Below are 17,511 nucleotides of genomic sequence, written 5' to 3'. Positions count from 1 at the left end.
TCTCATACGTTTGCATTTTTTTAGTCAAATTTTAGATCCCATTTAATGTGAAAAGTATTTTCCTTCTGTTTTCTTGTCAGAAGTTAAAATGTGCATTTTCCCTCAGAAGTGAAAAGTAGGTGAGTTTGTTCTAATTTCAAGTTGAGCGGATTCCAATCCCAAACCACAATACTGGCAGTGGAGTAAGTACAAAAATGCATTGAACTTAACTCTATAAACACTCAATGTTCTTTCGAGCCTTCTGATTTTCTATATATGTTGCACAGACCCTTCAATTCAGGATACATTGAGTGCAGCAAATTTCAACGACCCTTCTGTAAACTTCAAAATAAGAATCATATCTTACTACAGGGTTTATCTTTGCACAGATAATACTATTGTACTTTTGAACAGTTCCTTCTTCCACTTAGACAGTTCTGTCCGTGTGAGCCCATCACCCTATGATACATAATGAGTAATGAGTTTGACCCCTTTTGACTTATACGGGAAAGGTAACAACACTGCTCCAAGATTAAATGTGCAAGATTTCTTGCACGGAACAGCCAAGCAGTAACACATCTCTTCTGACACCTTAGCCTGAATTATTGAGGCATGTATCAGCGTATTGGATGCACAGCCTAAGGAATCCCACATATTTACACTTGGCATAATCGCCGTTTGGTCTTGCAAAAATTGACTGGCAAATTCACACTATTTCCCCACAACTGAATCTGCGTGCATGCCTGTCGAACCTGTTCCATGCAATTTGCAATATTTGCTTTAAAGGAATCTGCACTGATCTCTTTCTGACACCATTCATTCACACCACAGGGCAAATGATACAGTGAAGCCCGGATTTTAACCTAACCCATCTGGCAGGAATGGGGAGGGTTTGGGTCCAAACCCCTCTCCCACCTCCAATTTTACGCTCTAATCGGGCAGCATGTACAATGGGAATCTGACTTAAAGCCATCCCATTCCCACTTGATGGATTAGGTTAAAATTCTGTTAAATGAATATCATTGTGCTGTTACTGTAAATCTTACCAAACATTCACTGCATTGAACCCAACAGCAGCTAACTGCATCTGAACAATATTCTAGTAGCATTTTGAAGGGATCTCACTGCAATATACTGTAGAGAATTTGACATTTCAGCTTAACCTGTGTGTGCAGATTGAATTATGCTAACTGTAAAAACTGCACATTGTCCCAAACAGCTACTGTCAGTGTCTTTGAAACATTAAGACAAATTTGCAGAAATTCTGTAATCCACAGAGAGTCTTTAACGCTGCAGTATAATATATTCCTGCAGCCTTACCTTTTGTAGTGTATTTGGACTTGTTGGTGAGCTGGTTGTCCGAGGGAACTGGGGAGCTGGGGTCGTAGACTGGAGTACCCTGCTCTCCTGAAGTGTGTCAGCTGGCTTCAGTGACCAGTCCACAACTCCAGAAGAAAGTCTTTGATTCCCTGAATGGGGAGGTTTGCAGAAGAGGGGTGCCTCTGCAACATTGGACTTATTCACCTCTACTTTCCATCTGGGCCCCTCCTTTCTGCAACTGGAGGCATGTTGTGTGGGCGGATTCCGGACACCGGCTGTTGAGGAATAGTTTGTGTCTGCTCTGGACGGAGACACTGGAGATTGTGGCTGCTGCCAGGATTTCACAGTTTCCTCTGAGCCTGCACTTCTTGGCTGGCTCGGAGCTACAGGCTGAGGTCTTGTGTGGGACGTCACCAGATCCAGGAAGTTTACACTCTTGCAGCCAGGGTAACTGGTTGAGAGTTCGAGTGTGGGAGGCGAGCTTTCCCTTGAAGGAACCTTGCACCCATCATTGGTACTAATGCTGCTGCAGACACACCATCCATGGGATTGGGCAGCTGACCACCGGGCACTTCCTCGCTCACGTTGGTCATTATTACACAACCCACCGCAGAACTGTTTGTGGTTGCCATGGCAGCCGATGTCAATTACAGAAGCTAGCCCATTTCTGGTGAGAATCGAACCAACTTCCCCGGCGGTGCTGTTTGTGCATTTTGGCTCAGCTTGACCAACTGGCTTGGTCGGCGACTGTAACCTCACGAAAAGGAAGGAAGTCTTGAGCTGTTGCTTCTCAGCCATTTCCTGTTCATATCATTATCCACAGTCAGTTGTAGGGAGCAGTTCCTAGAGCAAAAAGAAATGTCAATGATTTAGAACGGACAGACCTGTAATTTGTTTTTTTAAAGAAAGCAAAAGCCTATTTGAATACTGAATTCACAATCCTGTCAAAAAATTGCAATCACATGTTTGTTCCTCCGCATTTGGAATTACTCTGAAGAATTGGGACATATTGAAACATTCAGAGCATTAATCATTCCTCAGCCCAGACAGCAACATTCATCGCTGGGAGTCCTACTGGCCAAACCTTCATCTCCTCCAGGAATCCAGCCCCACAAAAACCGGGATGCAACATTCCTCTGTTCGGCTACTTTAATGCAATATGGAATATACTCAGAAGTATGAATATTAAACTCACAACCCATCAAATTCAACCTTTCTAATTCACCGAATCTACAGTTGGATTTGTGTTGCAGACAAACGATTTCGGTTGCAATGAGCGCTCAAGTTGTTAAAAGCTCGTTGGAAATCCTCTAACTGACACACCGTCACTAACTGGATTGCGCCACATTGCTATGGCTATTCCCAAACCCAAAGATAACCAGCGGGTGACCAACATATTTGGTGTAAAATCAGTTTTGAAGTCACCGTTGTGATGAGTTCATTGAACAAACACACGAAGGAAGTAGCCAAGTCAACAACAATCAGTGATTTAGTCATCCTGATTTTATGCATGTACTGTAGTAAATATGATCTTATTCTGAGAAAGACTTTCTACAACTGACATGAACACAGAATTAAGCACTTCCAATGCTGATGGTACAATTTCCCATAAAAAAGACCCCATTCCCACAGAACAAGAGCCCCATTGTAGTCTTCCTGGGGCGAGTGCCCAATATCATTATTTATCTACACGCTTTGTTGTATCACTTGCAGAAAGAGTTCATTTACTTACTTCGCAGGCCAAGGCGTTTCTCGTGTGTGCTGGGTTCACAACCTAAAAATGAGACACTGGTGTGCTACATACAGAGCATACACACACACACACACACACACAGAGTACAGCAGACCTGGCTGCATCTGGCATTCATTGAAAACTCGCCTACACTTTGGTCAGAGCAGAACAGCCATAAAATAATCTCAAGGGATAAACTGGCATGAGGAGGAGGCTGACGAATAATATTTACTGACTACTTACAAGCCTGTTTGTAGAAAGCAGCCTCCACACAAAGGATGTTCAGGGACACTACCAAATTTATGACTTTTGGTATAATGGAGCCTCTGTTAACTCGGCATCTGAGTAAGTCCCAGTGTCAATATGTTCTCTGATGGGGATGGAATCGTATTGGTGGTTGACCCTAATGAAAAGACGAGGCACAATTCCAAGCCTAAGCAATTAACTCGAAGCTGTTAAATTTTACACATCCGTTATTGTTAAAAGCCATTTTTTTCTAAAGTGCAGTTTTATCAATATATTAATTTGATCAGAATAAATGAAGAGAGATTGTGCGGATAAATAATTAGAGATTATGAATAACTTCCTTGAGAAACTTTTTTTTAAAAAAAGCAAGCCACTCTTTACAAGAAGAGATAACCTGTTCCCCAATCTTAAATTCTCACTAGGTCAGATCAGGTAATGTCTGAGAATGAGGTCAAATCAGGTGCTGACCAAGAGTGGTGTTAGATCAAGGTGGGTGCTGTTTGAGAGAAGAATTAAATCAAGGTGGGTATGTCTGAGATTAGGGTCATGTGAGATACTGCCTGAGAGTGGGTATGGACAGATCCATTTCAGACTGAGGGCAGGATTGGGTTTTGGTTGGGTGACTCCGTCTCAGGACCAAGTTAAACAGATGATGAGACCAGGCTCAGGTTTTGGGTTTTGCATAATAGCAGAATCAGCTACAGTCAGGTTCTGTATAAGAACCGCTTCAAGTCAGGCACCACTCAAGGGCAAGGATATACCACTTGTTCCAGGCTGACTTGAAGGCAAACTCCACCGACATTGCACTGCTCATGGCCATTAAGGTCAGACCTGACTGCTTTAAGCTTTGGGTTCATTCCAGCCAACTCTGGAGACATCAGAAACAAAAAACTAACAGCTGCTCATGGATGTAAAATCAGGTACTTGATGCCTTGTTTACTCAAGCAAACAATTTCATCTCTTTCCTCATGATCAACTAATAGCAGCCTGGGAGGGCTGTGCAATTGGCAGGATTTGCTCAAATTCCAGTGAGTTATACATAGAAGGAAAGAAAGAAAAACTTGCATTAATTCAGTGCCTTTCACCACAAAATGCTTTACTGAAAATGAAGTACTTTTGAAGTGTAGTCACTGTAATGTAGGGAGTGCAGCAGCCAATTTGCACACAGCAAGATCCTTGAACAGCAATGAGATAAATGACTGGATTACCTGTGTTTTTTTAGGTAGTGGTTGAGGGATAAATGTTTGTGAAGGCTTCCAGAGAAATAATGCATAGGATCTTTTACTTACACTCAAAAAGGCAGATGAGGTCTCAGTTTACAGTGTCACCCAAAAGTAAGCACCTCTGACAGTGCTGTGCTCCTTCAGTACCTTCTGACTCAGAGGCGAGAGTGCTACCCCTGAGCTACAGCTGACATATTGCAGCCATATGGTACTACATACTAACTTGTACAATGTCATGACCTACATAAATTGGAGGGAAAGAATTCCATCCAAATGTTCAACTCATTTGCATCTATCAGCATTGCATGATGCAAGTCTGTGCTCAGTTTCCAAGCAGCTGTTAAATAGCTTTCATTTTATGCCTATGTCATACTGATATTTAACCTCAAAAAGATGGCTGCTGGGCAATCAAGGTTATCCTCAGCAGTCACGGTTCAGGACACCTCACCTGTAGCCAACTGAATCCAGATTTAATAAAATGCTGGCATGTAATCATCAAGCACACCATTCTTATACAGAAGCAGCATTCAAGTTGGAGACTACAACCCTGGCGTCAGAGGGGGAAAAAATCCAGGATTTTTTTAATAGAAGATGCAATATTTTTGCCAACCAACTCAAAATCTTTACAGCAACCAGGAGATTTATGTTCAGAATCTTGCTCTCCCCTTACTTTAAGCTCTGGAATTTCCTCCCTAAACCTCTCCACCTTTCTGTCTCTCTCTCCTCCTTGAAGTCGTTCCTCAAAACATACTTCTTTGCCAAAACTTTTAGTCACCCATCCTAATATCACTTTCTTTGATTTCCTATGAATTTTTGTAGAAGTATGCTTCTGTGAAACATCTTGGGATGTTTTACTAACATAAAGGCACTATATAAATGCAAGTCATTGCTGTTTCTGTTTACTTCTTAATCACCTGTCACTGTGTTTCTCTGTTTCTGTGTGCTTGACTCTCTTTGACTTTTTTCTCTCTTTGTGGTCTCTCTTCCACCTCCACCTCCACTTCATTTTGTTTCTTCTCTTCTTTCTGTCCCGCTATGTCTCCCATGCAGACAGCCCACATAGAATCAGAGAAAGCTCGTGAGAACAGTGAGAAAAGTCTGAGCTTTATTTTGGTTTTCTGGCATTCCCAGCCAGCCAAGCAAGGATTCCACCCATCACAGATTACTGAAACTGACTTAGCAACTGAAAACTGCTCCAGGCACTGCAAAACTACAAGTCACCATGCTGCTGCTCAGTCATTTTTACAAAGTTAGCTGTGCTCATTTTAGGTTAGCAGAGCAAATATAATAGGATCATAGAAACAGGAGTAGGCCATTCAGCCCCTTGAGCCTGTTCCGTCACTCAATTAGATCATGGCTGGTCTGTATCTTAACTCCATTTACCTGCCTTGGTTTCCTACCCCTTAAAACCCTTGCTTAACAAAAATCTATCAATCTCAGTTTCAAAATTTTCAGTTGACCCCCGCGCCTCAACTGCCTTTTTGGGAAGAGACCTCCATATTTCCACTACCCTATGTGTTAGGAAGTGTTTTCTGATATAACCCCTGAATGGCCAAGCTCTAATTTTAATCTTATTCCCCCACCAGAGGGAATAATGTCTCTCTATATACCCTATTAAATCCTTTAATCAACTTAAACACTTCAAGTAGGTTATCTCTTAATCTTCTATACTTAATGGGATAGAAGCCAAGTCTATGCAACCTCTCCTCATCATTTAATCCCATTAGTTACATTATTCAATTTATGCATCCAATATGCCAGTTCAAAACATATCCAAATGGCTATATGTGTTTTATGGAATATTTATACAGAATTTACATCCGTATCCTGTTGTGTTGATGTCCTTTGAAGGAGCTAAAAGACCACAAATTGGAAGGTTGATACATTCTGTCAAGCATTTTTAGTTCCAGTATATATCTAGTAGACCTCTGGTTAGGAAAAGTGGATCTTTATATCTAAGACAGTACAACACATCTGGGAGCTAGAAGCTTTTCAAGGCTCACTGAGTATAAAGAACTGAGGAAAATGGAGACTAACTACTTTGGCTTTTGACAGTTCTTGTGAATGTCATGAATTTGCCATTAGGTTTAGACCATTGCTGAAATACAGACAGACACCTTGTTTTGTTGGGTCTACTGGCTCCTACCTTGTAAAGTTTAACTCGGCGGTGTCTGCAACTCCTTTCGCTTGACAGGAATCAACACTTTTCAGTTTGTAATACTTTCAGAATTTTGTTGCTTCATTTATTTAGTATCAAAGTCTGTCATGGAAATTTAAGGGGTAATTTTAACATTGAGTAATAGGGTAAAATTGGCAATATTGAATTGCCTGCCATTATGTGCACCACACTGTTTTCTCTTCCATTAACTTTTATGGATAGGAAGATTGGGGGTGTGGTGTATAATGTGCAATTAATTCAATATTGCCCATTTTACAGTATCAGCCAATGTTAAAATTCCTTGACTTGTGTGCAGAATGTGGGATTAATGTGGTGATCACCAACCAATAGAAACATAAACTCTGCACTTCAAACTCATCCATGTTTTCCCTGAATAATGCCCACTTGGGTAAGGTATCAGAGGGAAACTGGCATCTATGGAACTGAACCCCAACAAGAAATCGATTCCTTCAAGAAAAAAGTTCAGACTTTTGATTGTCCCTCTAAGAGAACTGCCTCACTGCTTTTCTAAGAATAGAGATATATTTCATATTACAGCAACAAAAACTACTTCCATGACTTTAATCAATAGGAGAAATTCTCCACAAGTATCAGCAGATTAGAAAAAGTGCATCTAGTAGTGGGTTAGAGACTGGTCTCTGGAACCAGCCCAAAGAGGATGAAAATCTTTGCTATAGGCTGAAAGGGTCAGACATGGAGTCAGTTCAAGCAGTTGGAATTCAGGTCCTGGTGAGCACAGACACAGCACAAAATTACCCTTAATTTGGCAAAATATTAATGGAAAGCAGAAGAAAGGTCAGATTGGTGCAGTAGGAGGCGTTTGTCTGGGGTTGGATTGAAAAACATTGTTGGGACAGTGTAGATGGAGATTTATTCTGCAGCTAAACATGCAGCAGAAAGTACGTGATGCAGACACCAGATGCCTGAAATGGTAAGTGCTCCAACCCTCAGTTGATTGAGCACAGAAAGGAAAGGTTAAACATAGAAGCAGCCCCTCAAATTCCTCAGAGCTTCTGAGGGACTCACACCAGCAGAACGTACTGCATGATGGCAGTTGCGAGTCCCTGCCGATTCTGGCAATGTTTATTCGGCCTTATAAGGGGGCAGTGGAACATCCACCTGGCCATTAAAAGGCCAATGACATCAGGGTGATGCCTGGGGTGGGGTAAAGACACCCTCCACTGGGAGTTGCCGCTTCACCGCTTCATGACGCTTGACTTCAACAAGTTCAGGCAAGGGGAGCCCTGAAGAAAGATCAGCCATGATCTTACTGAATGGCAGTGCAGGTTCGAGAGGCCATATGGCCTATTCCTGTTCCTGTTCCTTATGTTCTTATGAAAGAGTAGGAGTTTTTGTTAAATTATTATTGGATCAGCCCCACCATTGCTGAAGGGAAATTGACCAATTGTTTCAGGTAAGGGGCCCTGACAAACTTGCCCCTAATGGCAGACACTAAATTTGTCAGCTACATGGAGCAGTCAAGTGCCAGAAATATACCAGCAGTGGTACAGGTGCCCACTCTCACCATCGACTCTTACCATTGACACCTGTCCATGGGCTTGGTGAATGCCACTCCATCTCATTCACATGCCCAGCGCTTGGCTTGGAACTCTTGATGCCTTCAAAAGCACTCTCTAACTTATTAATATGCTAACTATGAAATGGAAAAATCTGTATATAAAATCATAAAAAGCTTTTTAGGTTTCATAAATAGAGACACGGGGTAGAAAGTCATCTTGGGAGGTAATGCAGAATGGGTGGTATGCACCGACTGCCAGTTAAACGCCCTGCCTGATATTCCATTGACTTCAGTGGACTGCCAATGTGGTACTGCCCATTTGATACTGCCAGCCCAGCTGAACTTCTACCCTACAGAGTACAAGACTTAAGAAGTGATCATGAATTTATACAACGTATTGTCTGAGCTAGTTAGAACATGCAGTTTTGGGCACCCCATTATGAAAGGGACATTAAAGCTACAGACAGCATAGATTGATCAGGATGATGCGAGAGATGGGAATCTGTTGCCATAAGGAAAGACTTCAGAGATTGTAACAGTTTCGAGTGGAGCAGAGAAGGCTAGGAGGAAATTTAAGATAGGTTTTTTAAATTAGTAAGGCTATGTAGGGTGATTTGGGAAATACTATTTTCTGTAGTTGAGGAATCAGTGACAAGCTATTGTCATTGATTTAAAACTGTTGCCAAGAAAGTGAGGGGAGGGATTAGGAGAATTTTATTTACATGAGAGTGTTGTTGGAGCATGGGATGTTTTACTATAGGGAGTGGTTGGGGCAGAGACTGTTGCAACTATTAAGGGAAAATTAGATAAATATTTGAAGAAGAGGAAGATGCTGGGCTATGAGGAGAGCAGGGCAATGGAATTAGTTTTGAATTCTTCCAGCAAAGAGGTGGCACAGACACAATGGGCCGAATGGCGTTCTCCTCTGCTGTAAACCTCTATGGTTTTGTGGTACTGAATACTCACAAATCCTGGATTTGGCAAAGCATCTAGAGAAGAGGTCTTTCAGTGGTTTCACGTAACAAGCAAGACAAAGTTGGACAAAAAGTTGTTAATGAAAAAAAGAGGTCTATTTGTTTCCTTCACAAACAAACGACATCCAATTTTATAGAATGTACGGCTCACATATCGGCCATTCAGCCTGACTGGTCCATGCTGTTGTTTCTGCTCTCCATGCAAGCCTCCTCCCAATTTACTTCATCTAAGCCATATGTACAGCCGCGTGAATGGGCCCTCTGTCTGGAGGGAATTTTAATTATGTTTTTTATTCTGACATCATCCTTTGATTATAAGTCAAATGCTTAAAAATAACAGAAACGCAGACTGGATGTTATTTCATAAAAGAGTGAATAAATACTTCATCAAAGAGTTCTAACATAGAACAATAAAGCCACAACGATTGTCCATGATGTAACTTGCTGTTTTTTTTTGTCAACTCTCCTCACCCAGCTTTCTTGTTAGTAGACATTAAATAATGAGAGTTGAAAATTTTACATTCGCAGCCTTACACACAGTGGCAAATGTTTCTGTCGCCACGAAAGTTCAGTGTCAGCAATAGTCTGGAAACGTTGTTATTCAATGATTGAATAACGTTTTTCTTTCCTCGTGGTCACTGAAAACCCAATTGCAGCCCAGGAGATTGAAAAGATTTGAAAGATTTGAGTGTGCACAGCAGCAATGATTTTTTCGCCTGCTCTGGGCGCAGTCTCCACAGAAAGTTTCAGAAAGAGCCCAGCCAACACGAACACAACTGGAATTTTAGCCCTGCATTCTCAAAAACATAAACTCTCAGATTGTTATGCTGGCAATGTGATTAAATATGTCCTCGCAATCAGACTACACACAGATAAGTAAACCCGTCCCATAAATGTCAGTTCAATAACAAAAAGAGAAAAATGAAAAGCAATAAAGAATTTTTCCCATTATAAAGCAATGAGAAGCTATAAATTCAAACACATCTTATACTTTAGAGCCACATCGCTCTCCATTAATACTTGTTTACATCTGAACTCCCGCTCAAGATGTTATCACAGTTGAATAAATGGTCCACAGCCACAAAGCTACATTGCAGAGTGTAAGTTTTTTTTTTCTCTTTCTCTCACTCTGATGCAAGGAACCGCAGTGAATATTAACAAAATAATTCAGGCAGTTTCCTGCTCCAGGTGCATGAGATGAATTTGGCAGCAGGACTCGGAGATGAAACAAGCACTTACCATATTGAGAAAGATTTAGCCCAGTAAAAGATCCCAAACAACTGCTTTCCCTGAAGAGCAGCCTCTTGCCAAAGCCTGCCTTTCTATTTTGTTCTGTTGTAGTTTTAAGGGGCTCCCATGCAGCTTCAATTATTCCTGTATTATTGCAATAAATTGGAAGTTCCCATTAAATAAAAGCAGCCGCGAAACTGCCAGGACAAAAAGTAATGAGCCAGAGAAGGGCTGTCCTTGTAATCATTTATTAGCTGCACGCTTATGGCCGTTTCCTCAGTCATTCTGACAGGCGCTGCTTGTCAAACCTTTCCCTGTTTCTTCCTGAGGCCTCAGAGAACCCTCAACACAGCCCCCTCCCCAAGTGTCACTCTACCTTAAAGCAGCCCGCCTCCAATCCCCTCACCAACCCTCCTCCAATTGACACAGGGCCAAGGGTTTCACATTCTTCCTTATATATGCTGCTCCGACCTACCAGTGGCAGTCGGATAGAATATGCTGGAATTAACAGCACAGTCGCCACTTTATAGCCCAGCTTTTCCAGACGACTGACTGGCTGCAGCATAAGCAATTACAGCAGATTCTTCCCAACGCATTGTTTCCCCCAGAGTCTCTTCATTCATACTGACCAGCCAGATCAACTCAAATTAACCATACACCGTCTGTATGGAGACCCTCTCAATCTCGCAGGAGGGAGGGAGGGCAATCTATATGTTCCGGGGAATCATAGAAACTTGATTTCTGTCAGACTTTTAGTTCATGTCCTTTAATTAATTTTAAAAAGGCAAACTGAAAACTGTCCGAGTCCTGATGAATCACAGCATTCGATTTGTGTTGACAACTCTGGGGAATAAAGTTTTAAAAGAATTGGTGGATTTAACAAATGCTTTTTCTTTCTTTAATGTTGTACACTTCCGTCTCCAATATGACATTTCCTGGAATTTTCATTTGCGAACTGATGTTTGCCAGTACAGTTATTAAAGGAGCCAGTGTTCTTTTTTATAAGCAGTTCTTATGGGGAGGAGAGTTTAAACGATATAGTCTGATCTGTGTGGGAGAGACTGGAGAAGTGAAGAACATTCTGTGCAGAATATTAGGCAGCTGCAGAGATGCTAAGATCGCGTGGGAGAGGGGAAGAAGAATGAGACAGGTGGGTGAAGTTAAGATTCATTGGCGAATCACATCAACAGCTGAGAGGTGAATAATTTTCTGCTTCATATGATAGTGTATTTTTAAAAATATTTGTTCACAGCATGAGTGATGTTAGCATGACTGCTTTACTGCCTGTTCCTAGCTAAAAGAAAGAACTTGCATTTAGATAGCCCCTGACACAATGTCAGGACATCCAACAGTGCCGCACCCCCTTAGGATGACATTGAAGGGACAGCCTGGATTATGAAAGGAAGCGCTATTAATTCTCAGCTCCATCAACATCCCACAGATGGCAAGTAACCAATACAGGACTACTCTGATGCACAGTTTTCTAGATCTTTGTGCTCAAGTCTCTGGAGATGGGCTTGAATGCATAACTTTTGGACTCAGAGGCAAGCGCGCTGAGCTGAGTACTCTCAGAGTTTGGCGATGGGCCTTTTCCATGAATGACTGCATCCTCACAGTGATGGTACCCTCACAATGGTGGTAGGTTGGCAATTCCAGAATACTAACCCAATGATGATGTAAGAATAGGGATATATGTTCAAGTCAGAACAGTGTGTGATTTGCAGAAGAACTTGGAGGTGGTGGTGTTTCCATGACATTGGTACTCTTGTCCTTCTTGATGGTAGAGGTCACAGGAAGGCAGGTGCTGTGGAGGTAACCTTGGTGTGTCGACATGATGAATTCCATGAATTTTACATTCTGCAGCCACAGAATGCCAGAGATGGAGGATAAAAAAGCTCAATGATGTTGTTTGTAAGAAGAATGGAGTGCAAAGTTGCAGTTTAAGATTGAGGAGTCTTTGTTGTGAAGATAAACTTCTTGTAAGATGCTTGTAAATAGAGGAGGGTGTTAGAACAAGATCCTCATGGTAATGATCTTATCCATCCATCAAATTGCATAATTATTCTTATTGTGGGTTACATTTAACAATACATTTTGAAAATATCCACAATGTAGCTAACGCTGTGCTTATCATCATATGCTGTTGTAGCCATGTCTCGCCACTGGACGGTTTAAGCCTTCATTCTTCGGCTTACTTTATTTGGGTATTTCAGAATTCATAGCTTCTCCAAGAGCAGAAGAATAACTTTTCACTAAGTCAATAATCCATTTTATTCTTTGCAACAATAATATTTTTGCCTTTAATTTTCTTTAAATACACAAAGCAAATCCTGAAAAAGATATGGCAGAGAAAGAAAATTTCAGGTGGAGATTAAATGAGTGAAGTTTGAAAAATCAGAAATCACTGTTGGTGGAAGTTTGACATATCTCTACTCTGTTGTAATGGAAGCATTCACCCATATAAAATTATTCCTTTAGCAGTGTTAAAATAGCGAACAGAAGACTGGCATAATAACACATGAAATGTTGGCCTGACAATATTGTCAATGACAAGTTTCAGCCAATAATGTTTAAGGGCATAAACACTCCTATGGAAATATCAGCTTCGGTTCAGTGGTTGCAATCTCACTCTGAGCGAGTCATGGATTCAAACCCCATTCCAGACACTTGAGCGCATAATCCAGACTAACACTTCAGAACAGTGGAGTGATCGGGTGCTACACAGTTAGAAGTGTTGTCTTTCAGTTGAGATGTTAAAGTGAGCCCCCGTATGCCCTTTTAGGTGTACTCAAAATATCACATGGCACTACTCAAAGAGCAGGGGATATCTCCCAGTGTTCTGGTCAATATTTATCCCTCAACCAACATTACTAAAACAGATTATCTGCTCATTAGCACGTTGCTGTTTGTGGGAACTTGTGCACAAATTGGCTGTCAATTTCCCCACATTACAACAGCGACAACACTTCCAAAACACTTCTTTGGCTGTAAGGCATTTGAAGTGTCCTGAGGTCATGAAAAATGCTATATAAATGTAAGTTCTTTCTTTCCTGCAGAAATAAAGAGTCATTTTAAGAAATTAATGACCAGATACTTGTGACTGCTACAGTTCATTTAAAAGGAAGCATCTAGAAAACATTACTGAGATACAGCAGTAAAAGAACACCTGCTGCCCAAATATGGGGGAGATGTCACTTTTAAACCGTGATAAAGGCCCAGCGTGAGAGGGGATCTTTACACTATTAAAGTTCACATAGAATCATGAAAAGGTTAAGCTCAAAGGTAAATTTAACAATGTGCAATGCTGCAGTCTCACAATGGCATTTGCTGGGGCTTGCAATTCAGCATCTGGGCCAGTCCTGGCAGTTGGATCAAAGTTCTTTTATAAATACTGTGATAGAATTTCAGGGTAGAATAAGGATATAGGGGCTCTGCTTTTTGTAGGTATCAACTTGTGATCCCGAGCCAGCCTGACCAAATTGGACACAGGAAGTCAGTTTCCTTTTCTGAGGCCCAGTTAATCACATACTGAAATCCTCCAGATGGTAAGGAGGTCCAGCAATTATATTGTTTCAGCATCAACACTGGAAAAGCTCAATTTAAAAATAAAAGTGACCACTTCTGTTACTCCTATTTATTCTGTGCTAATATCTTACTTATTATGTTGCAATCATCAAGTAATTATTCATCATGGCCAATGCCTTGTGGAAACACTTCCAAGTGAATTAGTACTGGAGGCGGCGTCAGTTATCAAAACAAGAGGATTTAAACAGAATGATGGCTGCTGACACAGAACTCACATGGTTCCTATGATACTTCCCTTTAAGAAGACAGCAGCAAGATTTGACTTACAGATTAACATCAGGTTTTTCTGCATCATTACAATAATTTTGATCTATCACTAAATATGTCTTGCATTACACAAGTACACACACAAACACCACCCCCTCCGCAACGCAAATAAATATTGCAGACAAGCACTTAGGTTAAAGAACTGCAATTAGCTTGCATCTGATGTTCAAAGTGTATGCTTCTCTTCTTTCAAACCAAAACCTGTCTCTAAGCATTGCGTTAGCAGTAAAATCAGAAAAGGCTGGAAAAGTGCACAACATATAAATGAGCATCCAAATGAGCAGCTCAGGTGTGACCCACCATCAGAATGGGACTGCTGAATGGTCCCGGTTCAACAAGTAAACCTAGCTTTTGTCTTTCAGATTCTGACTGACTTTAGGTGTCATCATGTCATATTCTGTTCCAATATCCGAGTACCAGCATTTATTATATTTCTTTTTATTGTGACAGTAGTGCGTGCCTGAGGGTCATTATCCATCCCTCATTCCAGTCCTTGAGCCATTACCTCATTCCAGAAGGTCAAAGGTTTCAGGGTAGGTCTGTCTGGCACCACATGAGGTACTTTGACAACTGGCTGCAACTCTGAATGGTCTTAATCAAAGCCAAGTACAAAAGACCCTTTTGGACTGTTGACTCATGATTTCAGCAAGCTACCTCTTCTAATGCTTTGGAAGTACTGTCACCTTAAGCACCCCCATCAGTTCAAGGAGGAGACCCACCACCTTCTCAGGGAAACTCAGGATGGGCAAGAAATGTCAACCTTGCCATCTTTGGACACATATTGAGAACAAATTTTAAAAGCTCTAGCTAAAGAAGTCAAAATGTTATCTTGTAACCTTTCCCTTACATACATTATAATTTATGTTCCCCAAACCACAACCAATGAGTCTGTAATCTGAATGAGGTAATCTGCCAGGTAGGGGTAAAAAGAAGAAGAGCAGGAGATTTCATCCCAGTGTCTTGACCAATATTTATCCCTCTACCAACATGTAAAAACAGATTATCTGCTCATTATCACATTACTGTTTATGGAAACTTGCTGTGTGCAAATCAGCTGCTGCGTTTCCTACACTAGCGTCTATACTTCAAAAGTATTTCATTACCTGTAAAGCATTTAGGATGTCCTGAGATTGTGAAAGGTGCTATAGAAATGCAAGTCTTTCTTTTTTGTCTTGTCATGTAGTTCGTGACAAATTGTTGGTTATTAGTGGCACCTCTAAATACTTAAGCATGGAGACATATAATGTTCTTTATCATGTGGCACAAGGAGTTACACCAATCTTCTCCCAAACAGGCAGACCAGCAAGACCTTCACTGTAGCCCCCGTGGAACTTAAAGCTTTGAATACATAAATAAGTTTAAACTTAATGAGTGGCAATATTCAGTTTTGGTTTGGTCTTTTACTGTATTTCGTAGTATAGACGCTGATGGGATTACACTGATAGAATCGCAGAACTTACAATGCAAAAGGTGGTCATTCATGGTGACTGCTAATGCTAACCTTCAGCTGCCCAGGCTCAAAGGTCTGAATTCCCTTCCTAAACCTCTCCCCTCATTTAAGATGCTTCTTTACACCTACCTTTTTGGCCAAGCTTTTGGTTACCTATCCTAATGGGCTGGATTTTACCATAGGCGGACAAGACTTCGCCATCAACGTAAAAGTCGGTGGCGAACCCGCTTCCGCCTGGCCCAGGGATCTGTCCCGCATTTTACTGGTCCCCGGGCTTTACTTGTCCCGAGGTGGGACTTCCACCTGCTTGAGGGAGGAGGTCCCACCTCAGTGAGCTGCTGGCCAATCAGCGGGCCAGCAGCTCTTAGTCCCAGCAGTGCCACTGGGAGCAGTGGCCACTGCTGGAACTGCAGCTCAGCCGATGCCATGGAGCCAGGACTTCAGGTAAGTTGGGCTTGCCTCACCTGGGGGGGGGAGCAGGGGTGTGAATCGGTCGTGAGGCTGGGTCAGCCCTCAATCGTGCACCCTGTGCCCGACTGCCATAGCCCCCCTGCCCCCAGTGCGCGGAAAGGCCAGCAGCTATCGCCTGGCGGCCTTTCACTTCTCCAGCACGCCTGCTTGCCACGGGTAAACAATCCATTTGGAGGTGGGCGAGGGCCCTTAAGTGGCCATTAAGTGGCTACTTAAGGGCCTTGATTGGCCTGGGGCGGGCAGGCCATTTCCACCCCCCGACCTCCCCGCCCAACCACCGTAGAGTTGGCCGGAGGCGGGAACGGGGCGGCAAGGCCTCCCGGAGAGTCCCGTTCAATTTTACGCCGCTCCCACGCCAACATCCAACCCACTGGGGCGGCGTAAAATTCAGCCCAATATCTCCCTCTGTGGCTCAGTGTCAAATTTTGTTTGATATTGCCCCTGTGTAGCAACTTGGGACATTATACTATGTCAAAGGTGCTATATAAAAAATGTTGTCAGAGTAGTGTTTCACATAAAGTCAGCTAACTCAGTGCAGGCAGCTGCAGCAGACTTTAAACAGGAAAAGAAAATAGCTTGTTTGGTTTATTTTTGACTGTCAACGAGACGACGCTCAATTTGTTTCTGTCTTTCACACAAAAAGGATGCCTTGTGGAACAACACCTTTCCCTGAGCTGTTGTGACCCACGTATCAGCAATGTCACCAAATCTATTTAGTTTTCACTGGCACAGATGGTGCTCTCTGAAAAGGTCGGCCCTAATTGAGCCACAGTATATTAGATGCAATATAATTCAGATCCCAGGAGATAAGAGAGAGTACAAGGGAAATCTAGAATGGATTGTTGTGCTCAGTTTACACAGATGTAAATCTTTGTGGCAATAAAGGACTTTACAGTCATTGTTTTGTTGAACTGATGCTTCATAGGTGTACTGCCTAGTTTAGTGGAACAGCTTACAGCCCTGCTTATTTTTTATCATCTGCTGCTGTTAGCTTCTAAAATGTTTACCACATTTTAAGGGAATACTATCAGAGCTGCACTCGTAAGACCCGACCTCACTCCTGGGCGCAGTTCTTAACCTTATCCGAGTTGTGGGGAGAGGTAATGAGCAAAGACAAGAAGCAACAAGGAAGGAGGTACAGAATATGGAGAGTAAACAGCTGGGACTACACTCCCAAAGCTCTAAGCAGCATTTAAAGAGAGGCCTGGGAATGGATTTACTGCTTATCCTCACTTCTAACAGACACAGTGTGGGAAAGAGGAAGAGGAATGGAATGAGTTACAAAAAAATTTTATTTTAAAAGCGGGCAGAACTGTTCCACCAACATGGAATTCAA

At 42.0% G+C, this 17,511-nt stretch overlaps 1 protein-coding gene across 3 annotated transcripts in view; it reads right to left on the bottom strand.

Moving 5' to 3' along the window:
* psd3l (pleckstrin and Sec7 domain containing 3, like) overlaps window positions 1-10,616 on the bottom strand; it is a 433,935-nt gene extending 423,319 nt beyond the window's left edge. Inside the window, exons 1-2 of one of the 3 annotated variants that reach the window (XR_010976222.1) lie at window positions 10,412-10,610; window positions 1,300-2,142 (exon numbers count right to left, since the gene is read on the bottom strand). Coding sequence is in view for 2 of the 3 variants with exons in the window: in XM_068045096.1 (XP_067901197.1) it covers window positions 1,300-2,097 (798 nt within the window). In the remaining variant the exon portion in view is untranslated. Of the gene's footprint in view, window positions 1-1,299; window positions 2,143-10,411 lie in introns of all 3 variants that reach the window. The other 2 variants (XM_068045096.1, XM_068045048.1) reach the window with 2 other exon arrangements.
* Window positions 10,617-17,511: the final 6,895 nt, after the last annotated feature.

This window comes from Heterodontus francisci, chromosome 1 (genome assembly GCF_036365525.1).
Source record: "Heterodontus francisci isolate sHetFra1 chromosome 1, sHetFra1.hap1, whole genome shotgun sequence".
Classification (NCBI taxonomy): domain Eukaryota; kingdom Metazoa; phylum Chordata; class Chondrichthyes; order Heterodontiformes; family Heterodontidae; genus Heterodontus; species Heterodontus francisci.
Note: the sequence above shows the minus strand (reverse complement) of the source record. Positions and strands in the feature narration are given on the sequence as shown.